Below are 19,445 nucleotides of genomic sequence, written 5' to 3' on the forward strand. Positions count from 1 at the left end.
CCAGCGCGTTCAAAGCATTATGAATTCTATTTCCTACCAGGATATATTGGGTGCAAATGTCTTGAAGTCAGTGACGAAGCTGAGGCATGGGAGACGTTGGACCTTCCAACAGGACAACGATCCCAAGCATACCTCCAAATAAACATCAGAGTGGTTGCAGAAGAAGGGCTGGAAGACTCTGGAGTGGCCTTCACAGTCGCCAGACCTAAATCCTATAGAAAACCTGTGGTGGGACTTGAAGAAGGCAGTTGCAGCACGCAAGCCCAAGAATATGAATGAACTGGAGGCCTTTGCCCAAGAGGAATGGGCTAAAATACCTGTAGATCATTGCAAGAAGCTTGTGTCCGGTTATGTATCACGTTTGAAGGATGTCATTACTGCCCAGGGGTGTTCTACTAAGTACGAAAGATGCATGTAACTAGGGGGTTGAATCATTTTGTCAATGAGATATTAAGAAAAATTTCCTTTTTTGGTATTTTGTAAAATACAGTGTTACAATTTAAGTTGCATTTGTCTATTCGACACATCTCTATTTAATATGACTATAAACAAAATAGCCTTCACGGTGGGATAGGGGTTAGTGTGTCTGCCTCACAATACAAAGGTCCTGCAGTCTTGGGTTCAATTCCAGGCTCTGGATCTTTCTGTGTGGAGTTTGCATGTTCTCCCCGTGACTGCGTGGGTTCCCTCCGGGTACTCCGGCTTCCTCCCACCTCCAAAGACATGCACCTGGGGATAGGTTGATTGGCAACACTAAATGGTCCCTAGTGTGTGAATGTGAGTGTGAATGTTGTCTGTCTGATGAGATGGCAAATTGTCCGGGGTTTACGCTGCCTTCCGCCCGAATGCAGCTGAGATAGGCTCCAGCGACCCCTCGCGACCTCACAAGGGACAAGCGGTAGAAAATGGATGAATGGATGGCTAGTCGTTGCTTGATGTCGCCATTATTTTTATATCTGCAAAATTCTATTTGAATAAAAGGGAAGGACAGATATCCTGCATTGTTTTTGAGGAAGATTGAAATAAAAAGTTGTGCATTTAAAAGAGTGGGTGGCAGTGTAATGCAAGACACTATAGTGTCGACTGTAGTGACTGATGCGCAACATTGACATTACGACTCATGCACGTAGGGTAAAACAGAAAGCATGAAATGGTTAATAATGGGGATTAATGAAGCAGTCATCCATATGTACATTTCTGGTTCATCAGTGAGTCTTGAAAAAGAGGTGTTGGCATATATTTAAGGTTCATTCAGGTATGTTTGGCAAATCCTATGGTCTTTATTTATTTATTCTTATTTTGTATTTTTTTATGGTAATTTTCTTACCTACTGTATTTCCTTGAATAGCCGCTGATTAATTTAAAACCTCTTCTCACTCCTGCGCTTATTCAAGGCATGCGGTAAAAGTAAGCAGGTGCTAATCATTTTAAAACCTTTTCTCACTCCTGCGCTTACCAATGGCACGCAGTAAAAAATTAAGTGTGATACAAAAAAAATAAAAATAAATATTCTTCAGCGGCCGCGGTCTGGTGTTTGGGGACCACTGCTCTACTACATGTCTTCGCACCAACTTTTACACCATTATTATACACGCGCCCCCAACCTCGTCTACCTCAACCGACGCACGGAGATGGGGATTGGGGGGGGTTGGTGCTAGCGGGGTGTATAATATAGCCAAGAGTCATGGATGCATTGGAATTCTGGGTAATTCTTATGTTGCGTTTAGAATGTGTTACAGAGCCAATGTTCTCCAGAAATGTGTTTGGTGTGGGTTCACAGAGTGTGGCGCATATTAGTAGGAAAGTTAAAGTTGTTTTATATCACAACCATCAGTGTGACCTGTATGGCTGTGGAACAAGACCCCTGGTTAACACGTAGTAAAAGCAAACAAAAACTCCTCCGCCATTTTGGAAATGATGACAGGGTTAGCATCACTCGTGACGTCACAACTTTGAGCCGGTGGTAAAAGTAAGCATGCGCTATTAAATTTGGCGAGTGAATTTGACCCGGCAGTAATTTAAGGCAGGCGCATATTACATACCCGGTGGCTATTTAAGGAAATACGGTATATACAAACCAGAACCGCGACTCTGCATCTCTTGTTCTCCGCTACAAGTCCTCACTTTACTGATTCTCTTCAACGTGTTCTACTCATCTACGCTCAAATCCTAGTCATCCTAGTGCTTAAGTAAATCACATTTCATGTCTAACATAAACAAATCACCGAGTGCATACACGAGATAATGTCGCCATAGAATCATTTACAGTAAGTCGGCGCTGGGAATGATTAAATTTTTTTGCTAATCACACTAACGTCAGAGACGTTCTGTAGCTGGAGGAATCATCTATATTAGCATCCCTGAATAATGAGTCGATGAGCGCGCTGCCAAATCTAATCACGGAGCACAATCAGTCGGTGTTGTGTACCTTTCCCCAAGACTCGCGGTTAAAAGGATAGATGATGAACCTGGAGCCGTTCGTTGTGTTCTTGTTGTTTCTATGTTCTCAGATTTATGACTTGGTTTGTCCCACACGTAATCCCTCTGAGGTGTCGAGGTGAAACCTTCCATCACTAGACTCCCAATCAAATTATATTTGAGCATGCTATCAGTCTCTTCTTGACACTGCTTGGTTCCACACTATTAATAACCACACTGTGTTGTATTAACTTGGATTTCAATTTCAATACACATCATGTAAACCAGTGGTTCTCAAATGGGGGTACGCGTACCCCTGGGGGTACTTGAAGGTATGCCAAGGGGTACGTGAGATTTTTTTTAATATTCTAAAAATAGCAACAATTCGAAAATACTTTATGAATATATCTATTAAATAATTCTTCAACAAATATGAATGTAAGTTCATAAACTGTGAAAAGAAATGCAACAATGCAATATTCAGTGTTGACAGCTAGATTTTTTGTGGACATGTTCCATAAATATTGATGTTTAAGATTTCATTTTTTGTGAACAAATGTTTAGAATTAAATTGATGAATCCAGATGGATCTCTATTACAATCCCCAAAGAGGGCACTTTAAGTTGATGATTACTTCTATGTGTAGAAATCTTTATTTATAATTGAATCACTTGTTTATTTTTCAACACGTTTTTAGTTATTTTTATATCTTTTTTTCCAAATAGTTCAAGAAAGACCACTACAAATGAGCAATATTTTGCACTGTTATACAATTTAATAAATCAGAAACTGATGACATAGTGCTGTATTTTACTTCTTTATCTCTTTTTTTCAACCAAAAATGCTTTGCTCTGATTAGGGGGTACTTGAATTAAAACATATTCACAGGGGGTACATCACTGAAAAAAGGTGGAGAACCACTGAACTATAATAACCTGTCGCTAAATGTATCGATTGTGTATCTTAGGGGAAGCCTGAACACAATCTTCATCTATAATTCTAAAACATTTTTTCTCATCGGAAATAATAGTTGTGTAAATAATCTGTTTCAGGTTAAAGCTGTTGCCATCATACAAACGTGATTGAATTAACCGTTCTTTCTGGGCTGTAGATTGGCGGGTTTAAGCCGCACCCACACAAAAAACAAATATCCATCCATCCATCCATCCATCCATCCATATTCTTCCACTTATCCAAGGTGTGGTCGCGGGGGCAGCAGCCTAAGCAGGGAAGCCCAGACTTTCCTCTCCCCAGCCACTTCGTTCAGCTCTTCCATGGGGATCCCAAGGCCAACCAGGAGACATAATCTACCCGTGTCCTGGGTCTTCCCTGTGGCCTCTTACCGGTCGGACTTTCCCTAAACACCATCTAGGGTGGCATCCTGAACAGATGCCCAAACCATGTTTACATATACTAGCCGCACCAGACTATAAACCGCGGAATTATACGTTGTAAAGTAAGATTTTTGTACATGTTTATGTGGAGAGGCGCAGCCGGCAGTCCGACACCGAGGTAGGACACAACGTAGCCCAGCCCATGATGGCGGCGAGGAGGCGTGGATGTCGAGCGAGCGGCGAGGCAGGGCGTGCCGGGAGCGACGCCGCAATCAAGATAAATTGAGTAATCCTCTCGCACTGTACAAAAGGGCGACAGCCGTGACCGTCAGGAGGAGAGGCGTAGAGAAAAAAAGGAGCTAGAGGGAAGCTGACGCTGCGAGAGAGAGACTGAGAGCGCAAGAGAGACGACGACGCCCGAAGCAGAAAGGCAAGCGGAAGAGCGAGCGACAGACGGAGCAGCTGAAAAGCAGTCTTTATTGAAAAGTAAAGAAGTCTAAACGTGCAGCCGCTATGTCCTTTCTTGACTGTCCTTGGAACCCGCATGACGGCTTGAGAAGTCTGTCACAGTTTATTTACACACCTTTAACACCTTAATTGTTTCCAAATTGTACCTGTCAAACGGCAGTAAAACGCCTGATCAAACAAAAACGGAAGTCATTGTCATGGACCTTCGAGGTGCGGAAGCTAGCTCTCCAATCAGCTAAACAGACTCAATAACTCCACAGGGATGTTTTGGTGGATTTACGAAAATGAACAAATGCCATCGTAAGTTAATAATACTATCACAGACTCTTGTAAATGTGTTAGTATATTCGCTAATTCTAACGACGCTAGGTTGATTACATTACAATAGCACGTACAAATATGCATGAAAACACTTCTACAGACGTTACACATGGGACGGTTTATTAAGTATGAAATGTTTTAGTTATATTGTAAAATTTATACATCTTGCTTAGAGTGATGAATACAGAATCCTTTCGAGCAGAACGGCTTTGGACGGTTATTCTTCTGGTATAAGGCAAAAAGCAGGAAGTACATTTTTAACCACCAGCACCTGCAGTGAGCTATTTAGTCCAAAAGATGGCACCATAGCAAAAACAATAACGTACCTTTTCGGTGTCTCTGTCGGTCTAATATGATTTACAAAATATTTTGGATGTTGACTTAGAAACATCTGTGACTTAGCCGCATCGTTTTAGGTGCAAAGCGTGGGAAAAAAGTATTGGCTTAAGGTCTGGAAAATATGGTAGGCCATATTTAACTTGCAAAAACAAAACATGACTAAGGTGAAAACCAGCGATTTAATTACAGAATGTTACGTTTGATGTAATGTGGCACGCTATTTTTGAGATTGTTGTATGTCAGCGAGGCAGCTTCAAAAAACAGCAACTTGTTCTTGATATCTAGAACTTGAAATCTTATTAGAAGAGACAACATCACACAATAAACTTAACACACTACAAGTAAGTACACACACACACACACACACACACACACACACACACACACACACACACACACACACGCACACACCACTATTGCTACTACCATGGAAGAATAATGAACTATTTAATGAGGTGATAATAATCCATCCATCCATCCATTTTCTACCGCTTATTCTCTTTGGGGTGGCGGGGGGCGCTGGTACCTATCTCAGCTACAATCGGGCGGAAGGCGGTGTACACCCTGGACAAGATGCCAACTCATCGCAGGGTGATAATAATGTAATCCTACAATACCCTGTTTGTGGACAAGGAGAGACAGCCACTGAAACACAATCATTACTATCATCGCTAGAGATGTCTGATAATGGCTTTGGGACCGATATCCAATATTCCGATATTGTCCAACTCTTAATTACCGATTCCGATATCAACCGATACCATTATATACAGTCGTGGAATAACCACATTGTTATGCCTAATTTTGTTGTGATCCCCCGCTGGATGCATTAAACAATGTAACAAGGTTTTCCAAAATAAATCAACTCCATCCATCCATTTTCTACCGATTATTCCCTTTCGGGGTCGCGGGGGGCGCTGGCGCCTATCTCAGCTACAATCGGGCGGAAGGCGGGGTACACCCTGGACAAGTCGCCACCTCACCGCAGGGCCAACACAGATAGACAGACAACATTCACACTCACATTCACCCACTAGGGCCAATTTAGTGTTGCCAATCAACCTATCCCCAGGTGCATGTCTTTGGAAGTCAATTCAAGGTATGGAAAAAAATGCCAACATGGCACTGCCATATTTACTATTGAAGTCACAAAGTGCATTATTTTTTTTTAACATGCCTCAAAACAGCAGCTTTGAGTTTGGGACATGCTCTCCCTGAGAGAGCATGAGGAGGTTGAGGTGGGCGGGGTTGGGGGGGGGGGGTGTGTATATTGTAGAATCCTGGAAGAGTTAGTGCTGCAAGGGTTTCTGGGTATTTGTTCTGTTGAGGTCATGTTTTGTTACGGTGCAGATGTTCTCCCGAAATGTGTTTGTCATTCTTGTTTGGTGTGGGTTCACGGTGTGGCGCATATTTGTAACAGTGTTAAAGTTGTTTATACGGCCACCCTCAGTGTGACCTGTATGGCTGTTGACCAAGTATGACTTGCATTCAATTGTGTGAGTAAAAGCCCTAAATGTTATGACAGTGCCTTTTAGGTTTATTGGCGCGCTGTACTTCTCCCTACACAGCAGCGTTTTAAAAAGTCATAAATTCAACTTTTTCAAACCGATACCCATAATTTCCGATATTACATTTTAAAGCATTTATCGGCCGATAATATCGGACATCCCTAATCTTAAACCTTTTTTTTTTTTTTTTTTTTTTAATTGAGACAAATATTTTTTATGTATTTAATATTTGTTTACTTAGTATGGTTTATTGTTTATTATTATTTCTTTGTTCACCGTTATGTTACAGAGAACAGGAAAATAGGATACAATTGCTATGGTATGAAAAAGGGTAGGATTAAATAAGCCCAGCTTCTTCCTACTCCTTTTCGGACGTGCTGTAATGAAACAACTGGAAATATGCGATGAATTGCAGTGTGTTGTATGCATGTTCGAAATAAAATGAAACTGAAACTGAACTGAATTGAACTGAACTGAACATTTAGTACAGACAAACGTGTGTACCGTATTTTTCGGACTATAGGTCTCAATTTGTTTCATAGTTGGACCGGGGTGCGACTTATACTCAGGAGCGACTTATGTGTGAAATTAGATGAAAAATTACCGTAAAATATCAAATAATATTATCAAGCTCATTCACGTAAGAGACTAGACGTATAAGATTTCATGGGATTTATCGATTAGGAGTGACAGATTGTTTGGTAAATGTATAGCATGTTCTATATGTTATACAAACCCCGTTTCCATATGAGTTGGGAAATTGTGTTAGATGTAAATATAAATGGAATACAATGATTTGCAAATCCTTTTCAACCCATATTCAATTGAATGCACTACAAAGACAAGATATTTGATGTTCCAACTCATAAACTTTATTTTTTTTTTGCAAATAATAATTAACTTAGAATTTCATGGCTGCAACATGTGCCAAAGTAGTAGGGAAAGGACATGTTCACCACTGTGTTACATCACCTTTTCGTTTAACAACACTCAATAAACGTTTGGGAACTGAGGAAACTAATTGTTGAAGCTTTGGAAAGTGGAATTCTTTCCCATTCTTGTTTTATGTAGAGCTTCAGTCGTTCAACAGTCTGGGGTCTCCGCTGTCGTATTTTACGCATCATAATGTGCCACACATTTTCGATGGGAGACAGGTCTGGACTGCAGGCGTGCCAGGAAAGTACCCGCACTCTTTTACTACGAAGCCACGCTGTTATAACACGTGGCTTGGCATTGTCTTGCTGAAATAAGCAGGGGCGTCCATGATAACGTTGCTTGGATGACAACATATGTTGCTCCAAAACCTGTATGGACCATTCAGCATTAATGGTGCCTTCACAGATGTGTAAGTTACCCATGCCTTGGGCACTAGTACACCCCCATACCATCACAGATGCTGTTTTTTTAATTTTGCGCCTATAACAATCCGGATGGTTATTTTCCCCTTTGTTCCGAATATAATTTGAAATGTGGACTCGTCAGACCACAGAACACTTTTCCACTTTGTGTCAGCGTTCCTTGGTGTTGTTGATAAATGGGTTTTGCTTTCAATAGCAGAGTTTTAACTTGCACTTACAGATGTAGCGACCAATTGTAGTTACTGACAGTGGTTTTATGAAGTGTTCCAGAGCCCATGTGGTGATATCCTTTACACACTGATGTCGGTTTTTGATGCAGTACCGCCATAGGGGTCAAAGGTCCGTAAAATTATCGCTTACATGCAGTGATTCTCCAGATTCTCTGAATCTTTTGATGATTTTACGGACCGTAGATGGTAAAATCCCTAAATTCCTTGCAATAGCTCGTTGAGGAATATGGTTCTAAAACTGTTCGACAATTTGCTTCCAAATTGGTGACCCTAACAACATCCTTGTTTGTGAATTACTTAGCATTTCATGGAAGCTGCTTTTATACCCAATCATGGCACGCACCTGTTCCCAATTAGCCTGCACACCTGTGGGATGTTCCAAAGAAGTGTTTGATGAGCATCTCTCAACTCTATCAGTATTTATTGCCACCTTTCCCAACTTCTTTGTCACGTGTCGCTGGCATCAAATTCTAAAGTTAATGATTATTTGCCCAAAAAAAAAAATGTTTATCAATTTGAACATCAAATAGGTTGTCTTTGTAGCATATTCAATTGAATATGGGTAGAAAATTATTTGCAAATGGTTAAAAAAAAAAAAATCATAGCTGGCTTTAAGCTTTGCAAGGACTTGTTTTGATCATTGACTATTTGTATAATGATTATAAAATGAGTGTGTCTTCCAAAGCACTTTAACGATATGTGCATTTATTGAGAGGCGTTCTGAACAGAGTGCACAACTTAGTCGTGTTGTTTTCCACTTCATTAGGCCGCCGCAAAGGAGAGAGTGAAAGTGTGCGTCGCTCCGATTCGACACAAACAGTGCAGTGAGCGACCTCGCAGGTTCCGCCATCGACACACAAGCGCGCTGTCACGCAGAGCCGCCGCACATACGCGGTAATAAAGCCATAAGACCCGACTTCGGAAAGTGATGAGATGCGGCATGACAGCGTGATGCACAATAACCGAGCGCCGAGACACGCAATGTGCTCTCGTGGCCTTAACATGTAATGCAGCAAATACACGGAGACACACACGCATGCATCATTGCCTACCTGTAGATAATGCAGGCGCAGTCCCTGCAGGTCCCACAGTTCTCAATGTCCTGGCCGGTTCTGTAGGAATGTCTTCTGTTGAGAAGCACAGAGATGAAATATCAGGGGTAAAAGGATGTGCTTCAGTGTACGTCCGTGTGTCCCTTATTGAGTTGCAAAAATTATCTGTGAAATCAACCCCTGATGATTTTTTTAATGAACGTTAACCATACACCCCCCCCCCCCCCAACTCCCACGTCCGCACCCCACTCCTCCAAGTCGGGCTGTTACGTAACCCGTGAGTCACTACATCATTTGGGGCATAAAATACTGCTTATGGAGGTAAAAGTCAAGTCTGCATGCATTAGACCGATCTCTCTCATCCTGCGCGTAAGAAGGGAGACGCCGCTGAAGTCTGCGTGGCGTTGTTGTGTTGGCAACGGTGCAAAACGCCCTGATTCGGATTACACGCCTCAGACTGTGGCTACACACGCATCCAACCCATCTCTCATTGCACTATGTCGTGGCGATAAGGCATTAGAGATGACTAAGGAGCTTACAGTACATTAATTAAACGATGATGAGAATTGTTAAGGGTCTACAGCAGTGGTCCCCAACCGGGCCGCAGAATAATTTTTTAATTCACTTTTATTTAAAAAAAAAAAAAAAAAAAAATTAAATCAACATAAAAAACACAATATCCACTTACAATTAGTGCACCAACCACAAAAACTTTTTCATGACAAAAACGTCCCTTTTTTTATGACAAAGAAAAAAATAAATATATGAATAAAAAAGGATCCCCCTCCACCCCTTCCCCCCCGGGCCGCGGGACAAATTATTAAGCGTTGACCGGTCCGCGGATACAAAAAGGTTGGGAACCATTGGTCTACAGCACTCCCGTCCAAAGGCAAAACCTAGTAACTCACTGCTAACTGATTTGGAGAAAACAAAGGACAACCAATCTATCTTGATGCTGTCTTACAAAGATCTACAAAGTCATCAAACGTATAGATGTTTTCTTGAGCTTTCATTTTCTTGCTGATTGAGCCATGGATTGAATCTGCTCTCATGAACGTGTGCCCTTTCTCCAGATATTTTATCACAATCTCGGGTGGGCCCCATTCTGCGTTTGCAAAATTGGGAAAGAGCCGTGTACAGCGTCCAGTTTTTATTTTGACCTCCACAGTTATCTGCCCAAAAGAGTATGCAAGGGGAATAATCAAGAACAACACATTTAATGAAGGTGCTTGCAACGTCCTGGACCAATCTTCCAAATATCCCCTCGTGCCATAATATCACATAATCAGGTTGACTGTCGGCCCCCATTCGTGCAAATGTCTCATTAAAGACAATAAGGCGACTGACAAAGAAGCTCCGATTGGTCCCTTGAGATACTAGGTTTTTCTGTTGTATCTACGCGGTTATGTGGTAGTTGCTAGGTCCTGCCATGCGCGTAACAGCTTACTTACGGAACAAATTACAATATCGCATACACTAATGTAAAGCATATCACCTCCAAAATTATTATCAGCTCAGTTTTGACCAAAATTGAGTTACTGGGTTTTGCCTTTGGACGGGAGAGCAGTGGTTCTTAACCTGGGTTCGATCGAACCCTAGGGGTTCGGTGAGTCGGCCTCAGGGGTTCGGCGGAGCCTACGCCACGGAGGTAAAGACACATTCGACTTATCGTGTAAATAAAAAGTTCTCCCTATCAGCGTATTATGGATACCCCCAAACAATGTTCCCTCTAATTTTCCATCTGATTTGCAGGTTGTTTGATTGATCGTTTTGAAACTTTTACAAGCAGATTGAAAAGGAAAAGAATACATTATATGAAACAGTACAGTTTACACAGTACAGTACATATTCCGTACAATTGACCACTAAATGGTAACCCCCAAATAAGTTTTTGAACTTGTTTCAATCGGGGTGAGTTCATGCACTGTGTTGGTTTTATTCTTTGAACAAGGGGATGTTCATGCATGGTTCATTTTGTGCACCATTAAAAAAACATATAGCTTTTTCTTGAATATGAAAAAAAAAAAAAAATGTTTTTCACCTAAGAAGGGTTCGGTGAATGCGCATATGAAACTGGTGGCGTTCGGTACCTCCAACAATGTTAAGAACCACTGGTCTACAGTAAACCCAAACCACCAACATGAGATCCAGAAGCAGATTTTTTTTTTTTTTTTTGGGCTGATTGTTTAGCATCCTGGTTGGTGTTGCATGATTGACATGAGACCTCATAAAAATAACTACAGATGCTCCCACGTGCTTCCCCGCCTAGGCGCTCTTCCCGATATTTCATGTTCCTTCCTCTTGATGCTCAATCTGCTCCGCTGCCGTCTTTGCCTTCGGCTGCTCACCAAGCTTACACGCTGGGTTCTGTCCACGCAGAGCCGGTCGGTGCAAGTTGCCCACGATACTCGGCTAGGTTATGAGTGATTGGGCTGTATCACAGCATAGGTTAGGCCAGGGGTCGGCAACCAAAATTAAAAGCCTTATATAAGTCTTATATTGAAGGCAACACATAATATAATTGTCTATATTAGCTATATTAGTCTCCTATCAAAATGACGTTGTCACACAGAGGTGAGGGATGTCTTGTCTTGGTTTTTTTCTGTCTTATGATTTGCATGTTTTAGTTTGAAGAATAACTCTCCTCTCGTTTTGTGTCATCAGTCTGACGTCATCCCTGTTCCCTGATTGTTTCCATCTGTTCTCTATTATCCTCATGTGTCTTATAAGCCCACTCCTCCCTTTGTTCTGTGCCAGATTGTTTCGTTCATTCGTGCTCTCTAGCGTCCATGTCATGTCCATGCCTTGCCTTGTCGTTTGCTTATGTCCCTTGATCCTGAACCCCTTTGAGACTTTTTTGAGTTTTCCTTTCTTCCTCCTCAGCAGAGTGATTGTGGTTATTTCGTTATTCAGCCGAAGTGGTAAGTTTTCAGTTAATTTTTCCATTCCTTCCTCAACTTTTTGAGTGACAATTTGTGTTATAACTTTATTGGGGGCGGCATAGCTCAGTTGGTAGAATGGCCGTGTCAGCAACTTGAGGGTTGCAGGTTCGACTCCCGCTTCCGCCATCCTAGTTACTGCCGTTGTGTCCTTGGGCAAGACACTTTACCCACCTGCTCTCAGTGCTACCCACACTGGTTTAAATGTAACTTAGATATTGGGTTTCACTATGTAAAGCGCTTCGAGTCACTAGAGAAAAGCGCTATATAAATATAATTCACTTCACTTATAATTCACATTAGGTAGTGTAGAAGTTTTCATAGCTGTTGTTTTTTTTGTCCTCCTTTTTATAGCACATACGACGCCAACTATAGTTTATCTTTGCTTCTGTGTGTTCCTCCGTTCAGAGAGATTTTCGGTTGTTCCTTTTTTGGAAACTTTTTTCGCCGAGTAGTTTTTTGTGATTATTATAGATATTGATATTCCTTGACTTTGGAGGTGAAAAGAAGTGTTCAAAATAAAAGCCTGTCTAAAGTCCCTACTCTGCATCTGAGTCCTATCATTTTACCAAGCCTGACGGACTTAACCATATTAGCCAACTATCAAAATGACTTAACTATATTATTGTCATGGCGGGGAGGTTGCAACTTGCGGCGGGGTTTGTTCTCCCAGGATGCAAACAGACTTTTTAGGTCAACAGTAGAAAGTATGAACATCATTTAATTTCAACACTCAAAAGTACTACAAAAAAAAAGGGCGCACACAAGGCGAGGAACAAACTTAACGCAGGAACAAAACTAACACATTAACAGACTAAGGACATGAAACAAATCAAATCAAATCAACTTTATTTATAAAGCACATTTACAATTTACCACAGGGGTAGCCAAAGGGCTGTACAATGGACAGGTTAAAAGATAATACAAAGACCGAGCAAACAACACAACACAAACAGAACATAAGAAATAAATAAATAAAACATAAAAACAGGTTCACAGCAGGTGTATAATGGGGCGGCACTTCAGGATGGCTATCACTTAGTGTTAAAAGCCAAGGAATAAAAGTATGTTTTTAAGAGACATTTGAAAACAGGAAGAGAGGAGGCTTGTCTAACACTCAGAGGTAGGTCGTTCCAGAGCTTGGGAGCAGCAGCAGCGAAAGCTCTGTCACCTCCAAGCTTCAGCCTTGTGTCAGGGATCGTCAGTAGCAGCTGATCGGCTGATCTTAGGGATCGAGTGGGCCAGTAAGGCTTAAGGCGGTCGGAGAGATATGTTGGCGAGAGGTTGTTTAGACATTTAAAAACAAATAAAAGGAGTTTAAAATTGATTCGATAACACACAAGGAGCCAAAACTACACTTACTCCGACGTGAAAAGCATGAAATTATGGCAAGAAGTGAGCAATCAAAAGTGTCAGGAGTGTGATGTCGCTAGGCCGACCAACAGAAAATGACAGGCTTAAATGGTGATGTGGTGATTGAAAACAGGTGCGTGATTTCAAATGAATCAGGTGCGTGAGTCGTGAGGACAGGTGAACTGATGGGTAGTGAAAAAACATGGAGTGAATAAACAGGAACTGACAGTGTGCAAAAACCAAACAGAACATAGCCAAACTAAACATGATCACCAAACATGACAATTAGCCTACTATCAAAATGACTTAACTGTATTAGTGTCATGATCCGTGGTACGGATCATGTTTTTGTTATTTTCTGTAAGTTTTGGACTCTTTTAGTTCCTGTTTGTGACACCTCTGAGTTTGGTTTGTTTGCCATGGCTACTTATTGTTTTCACCTGCTTCCACTTAGTGGTCGGCATGCTCAGCTGCTGTCAACCACTAATCAAAGAGCTTTTTATTCACTTTGCTCACCACTCTCAGTTTGGCTTCCTTGTTTGCAAATGCAACAGTTGCTTTGGGTATTCCTTGTTTTCTTGACTTCAAGTTCATGTGCTAAGCTTCGCCATAGCTCCTATGCCATCAGAACGTTTTTTGGTATTCTTGTGTTTTGAATGATTTATGGACAATAAATCATTCCTACCTCACTCTTTCGTCCGGAGTTTTTCGTCTGCCTTCCTGGGAGAACGACCCCGCATAAAGATGCGACCCCGACCTGACAGAAGGGATGATTTATTGTCCATAAATCATGCAAAACACAAGAATAACAAAAATCTTGGCTACAATCGGGCGGAAGGTGGCGTACACCCTGGACAAGTCGCCACCCTATCGCAGGGCCAACACAGATAGACAGACAACATTCACACTCACATTCACACACTAGGGACCATTTAGTGTTGCCAATCAACCTAACCCCAGGTGCATGTCTTTGGAGGTGGGAGGAAGCCGCAGTACCCGGAGAAAACCCACGCAGTCACGGGGAAAACATGTAAACTCCACACTTGAACCTAGAACTAATCAGGACCTTCCTATTGTGAGGCACATGCACTAACCCCTTTTTTCCACCTTGCTGCCTTCCATGAAATCTGTTGCTGCCAAATATCTGTTCTTTTAATACGAACGTCCTCTAACTCCTCCCGCTTGGCTTTGTTGGTATGCGGCTGGTAGCAAGGCTTTTCTCACTATCTAATAAGTTATAAAATAAGTTTAAGGTCCCCCATTGCTACTTAAAATATGTATGGAGACGTGATGAAAATAAAATTAGTCTGACCTGGCTTTAGTTTTTATATTCCTGTCTAAGTGGTGAGTGAAATAATACGCTCTTCCAAAAACAACTTTTACAACATAACCTATTGTTTCATATGGATCGATGGATTAAAAAAAAGCAAGAGCGTTGTCTGGAAATGCTTTTTTGGGTGTCAGTATTTTAATGTGTCCTAACTAGACTGACCATACGTCCTCTTTTCCCTGGACATGTCCTCTTTTGCGGGACTGTCCGGGCTGTCCAGGCGGGGTTTCATAAATGCCTCAAATGTGCAGCGTTTTGTGTCAAGGTTGCGTGTATTTCCAATGTACGTACAGGGTTAAGAGTAGTTTAAAACAAAATACATTTTGAAGTTGTGCGCACGCAGCAACAGTCCTGAGTGAGGGGCAGAGACAGAGAGAGCGAGATAATGAATTTATTGTCAATCAAGGCATACTTGATCAACAGCCATACACGTCACACTGAGGGTGGCCGTATAAACAACTTTAACACTGTTACAAATATGCGCCACACTCTGAACACACACCAAACCAGAATGACAAACACATTTCGGAAAAAAAATACCCAGAACCCCTTGCAGCACTAATTCCTCAAGGATGCTACAATATACACCTACGTCCCCCCCACCTCAACCCTGATTACGTCACATCAAATATTCCACTTTGAAAAATATTTTTGGTGGAAGATTTTTCATATTTTGTGTGTTTGCCAGAGATTTAAGCGTTAAATATAAAATGTATGTATGCCCTGGCACACCATTATCATCATTTCATGACCCAAGCAAGACACTTATTACACTTTTGTACTGAAATAAATACACCTACAACTTAGTAAATAAAAACATAAAAAAAACTAGCAGCAGCGGTAAAGTTTAGATCCATGAAGGAAAGAAGAAAGTGAATTAATCTTTATAACTGAATACATTTACATATGTATACACATGTGTCTTCTTTTTATATTATTTCTTTTAATAAATTAAGTAACGTTTATGACAACCTTTTTCCAAAACACGATATAGAATGTGAGATACAACAGGATAATGGATACGTTTATCATTTGTTTTCAAAACGCTTACAAAAAAGTGGGACCCCAAAAATTTACTGTGGGACCCCATTTTTATGACTTGATGGGGCCCACGGGACCCCATTTTGAAAATTCCTAGCACCAAAACTGCTGTCAACAGAGGAGAAAAAATATTTTATTTAAATAGATATATTATTTATAAAGCAAGTTTAAGTATCATTGGCAAATTTTCTCCAAACTTAGTCAGTGGCCTAGTGGTTAGAGTATCCGCCCTGAGATCGGTAGGGTTGTTAGTTCAAATCCCGGCCGAGTCATACCAAAGAATATAAAAATGGGGCTCATTCCTTTCCTGCTTGGCACTCAGCATCAAGGGTTGGAATTGGGGGTTGAATCACCAAAAATTATTCCAGGGCGCAGCACCGCTGCTGCCCACTGCTCACCCCCCCTAGGGGGTGTTCAAGAGTGATGGGGCAAATGCAGAGAATAATTTCGCCACAGTGTGTGTGATAATCATTGGTACTTAACGTTTTAACTTTAATTGGCACGCATATGTGTCCTCTTTTTGGGATTTCACGATATGGTCAGCCTAGTCCTAACGTCTTTTAATATATTGAAGATTGTTGGCTTCATGACGCAAATAATAACCAAGCTCCTGGCAACCTCCTAATCTTAGTAAGTAAATCATAGTTATTTTACCACTTTATTTTTCTGGACAACATATTTGGAAGTGTAAACACTGAATTGCAGCTACACAGCAGGTGTTTGCTAGATGTAATGTTACGGAGCAAAGATGGGAAAAAAATGTTTTTCTCATAGACTGTAAATGGTGGAGGAGGGCGACATGACACAGGTGGTCCAAAGCAGACAGCCTGCACTATTCCAGCAAAGTGAAGTAAGTGAATATGCTTTATTTGATGGTGTTAAAGCTGCACACCTGCTAATATTTGTGAAAGCTCCATTAACCCAAACGTCTGCCAATGCCTCGATTCTCAGAATAGACACATTTCAAAGGCATGTTTTGTTTTTAAAAAAAATCCTGAGTTCTTGCGGAGAACTACAGAGCCGCCGCAGTTCAAGTTGTGTTCACTGCTTGATCAATTTTAAGAGGCGAGGAAGACCGAAAGGGAGAAAGATCAGGGGTGTCTTCAACAAAGACTAGGAAATATGTTTTATATATACCGTATTTTTAGGATTATAAATCACTCCGGAATATACGACGCACCTGCCGAAAATGCATAATAAAGGAGGAAAAAAAACATATATAAGTCGCATTTTTGGGGGAAATGTATTTGATAAAATCCAACACCAAGAATAGACATTTGAAAGGCAATTTAAAATAAATAAAGAATAGAGAACAACAGCTCCTCTCTGAGCTGCAACCTTATCGTGGTAGAGGAGTTTGCGTGTCCCAATGATCCTAGGAGCTATGTTGTCCGGGGGCATAAAGCCCCCTGGTAGGGTCTCCCAAGGCAAACAGGTTCTAGGTGAGGGATCAGACAAAGAGCAGCTCGAAGACCTTTATGAAGATGAAAAACCATGGACCCAGATTTCCCTCGCCCGGACGCGGGTCACCGGGGCCCCCCTCTGGAGCCAGGCCCGGAGGTGGGGCACGATGGCGAGCGCCTGGTGGCCGGGCCTGTTCCCATGGGGCCCGGCCGGGCACAGCCCGAAGAGGCAACGTGGGTCACCCCTCCAATGGGCTCACCACCCATAGCAGGGGCCATAGAGGTCGGGTGCATTGTGAGCTGGGCGACAGCCGAAGGCAGGGCACTTGGCGGTCCGATCCTCGGCTACAGAAGCTAGCTCTTGGGACGTGGAACGTCACGTCACTGGGGGGGAAGGAGCCTGAGCTAGTGCGCGAAGTCGAGAAATTCCGGCTGGATATAGTTGGACTCACTTCGACGCACAGCAAGGGCTCTGGAACCACTTCTCTCGAGAGGGATTGGACCCTCTTCCACTCTGGCGTTGCCGGCAGTGAGAGGCGACGGGCTGGGGTGGCAATTCTTGTTTCCCCCCGGCTCAAAGCCTGTACGTTGGAGTTCAACCCGGTGGACGAAAGGGTAGCCTCCCTCCGCCTTCGGGTGGGGGGACGGGTCCTGACTGTTGTTTGTGCTTATGCACCAAACAGCAGTTCAGAGTACCCACCCTTTTTGGGAACACTCGAGGGAGTACTGGAAAGTGCTCCCCCGGGTGATTCCCTTGTCCTACTGGGAGACTTCAACGCTCACGTTGGCAACGACAGTGAAACCTGGAGAGGCGTGATTGGGAAGAATGGCCGCCCGGATCTGAACCCGAGTGGTGTTTTGTTATTGGACTTTTGTGCTCGTCACAGTTTGTCGATAACAAACACCATGTTCAAACATAAGGGTGTCCATATGTGCACTTGGCACCAGGATACCCTAGGCCGCAGTTCCATGATCGACTTTGTAGTTGTGTCATCGGATTTGCGGCCTCATGTTTTGGACACTCGGGTGAAGAGAGGGGCGGAGCTTTCTACCGATCACCACCTGGTGGTGAGTTGGCTGCGATGGTGGGGGAGGATGCCGGACAGACCTGGGAGGCCCAAACGCATTGTGAGGGTCTGCTGGGAACGTCTGGCAGAGTCTCCTGTCAGACAAAGTTTCAATTCCCACCTCCGGAAGAACTTTGAACATGTCACGAGGGAGGTGCTGGACATTGAGTCCGAGTGGACCATGTTCCGCACCTCTATTGTCGAGGCGGCAGATCGGAGCTGTGGCCGCAAGGTAGTTGGTGCCTGTCGGGGCGGCAATCCTAAAACCCCTTGGTGGACACCAGCGGTGAGGGATGCCGTCAAGCTGAAGAAGGAGTCCTATCGGGTCCTTTTGGCTCATAGGACTCCGGAGGCAGTGGACAGGTACCGACAGGCCAAGCGGTGTACAGCTTCAGCGGTCACGGAGGCAAAAACTCGGACATGGGAAGAGTTCGGGGAAGCCATGGAAAACGACTTCCGGACGGCTTCGAAGCGATTCTGGACCACCGTCCGCCGCCTCAGGAAGGGGAAGCAGTGCACTATCAACACCGTGTATGGTGCGGATGGTGTTCTGCTGACCTCGACTGCGGATGTTGTGGATAGGTGGAAGGAATACTTCGAAGACCTCCTCAATCCCACCAACACGTCTTCCTATGAGGAACCAGTGCCTGGGGAATCTGTGGTGGACTCTCCTATTTCTGGGGCTGAGGTCGCTGAGGTAGTTAAAAAGCTCCTCGGTGGCAAGGCCCCAGGGGTGGACGAGATCCGCCCGGAGTTCCTTAAGGCTCTGGATGCTGTGGGGCTGTCTTGGTTGACAAGACTTTGCAGCATCGCGTGGACATCGGGGGCGGTACCTCTGGATTGGCAGACCGGGGTGGTGGTTCCTCTCTTTAAGAAGGGGGACCGGAGGGTGTGTTCCAACTATCGTGGGATCACACTCCTCAGCCTTCCCGGTAAGGTTTATTCAGGTGTACTGGAGAGGAGGCTACGTCGGATAGTCGAACCTCGGATTCAGGAGGAACAGTGTGGTTTTCGTCCTGGTCGTGGAACTGTGGACCAGCTCTATACTCTCGGCAGGGTTCTTGAGGGTGCATGGGAGTTTGCCCAACCAGTCTACATGTGCTTTGTGGACTTGGAGAAGGCATTCGACCGTGTCCCTCGGGAAGTCCTGTGGGGAGTGCTCAGAGAGTATGGGGTATCGGACTGTCTTATTGTGGCGGTCCGTTCCCTGTACGATCAGTGCCAGAGCTTGGTTCGCATTGCCGGCAGTAAGTCGAACACATTTCCAGTGAGGGTTGGACTCCG

General features: G+C 43.2%; 1 protein-coding gene across 3 annotated transcripts in view; it reads right to left on the bottom strand.

The window, feature by feature from the left end:
* Positions 1-19,445, bottom strand: part of LOC133536245 (mucin-2-like) — a 152,461-nt gene that overhangs the window by 80,411 nt on the left and 52,605 nt on the right. Inside the window, exon 3 of one of the 3 annotated variants that reach the window (XM_061876629.1) lies at positions 9,029-9,100. In XM_061876629.1, the coding sequence (XP_061732613.1) occupies positions 9,029-9,100 (72 nt within the window). Of the gene's footprint in view, positions 1-9,028; positions 9,104-12,733; positions 14,078-19,445 lie in introns of those variants that run through there. The other 2 variants (XM_061876628.1, XM_061876630.1) reach the window with 2 other exon arrangements.

The sequence above is a fragment of the Nerophis ophidion genome, linkage group LG17 (assembly GCF_033978795.1).
Source record: "Nerophis ophidion isolate RoL-2023_Sa linkage group LG17, RoL_Noph_v1.0, whole genome shotgun sequence".
NCBI classification, from domain to species: Eukaryota; Metazoa; Chordata; class Actinopteri; order Syngnathiformes; family Syngnathidae; genus Nerophis; species Nerophis ophidion.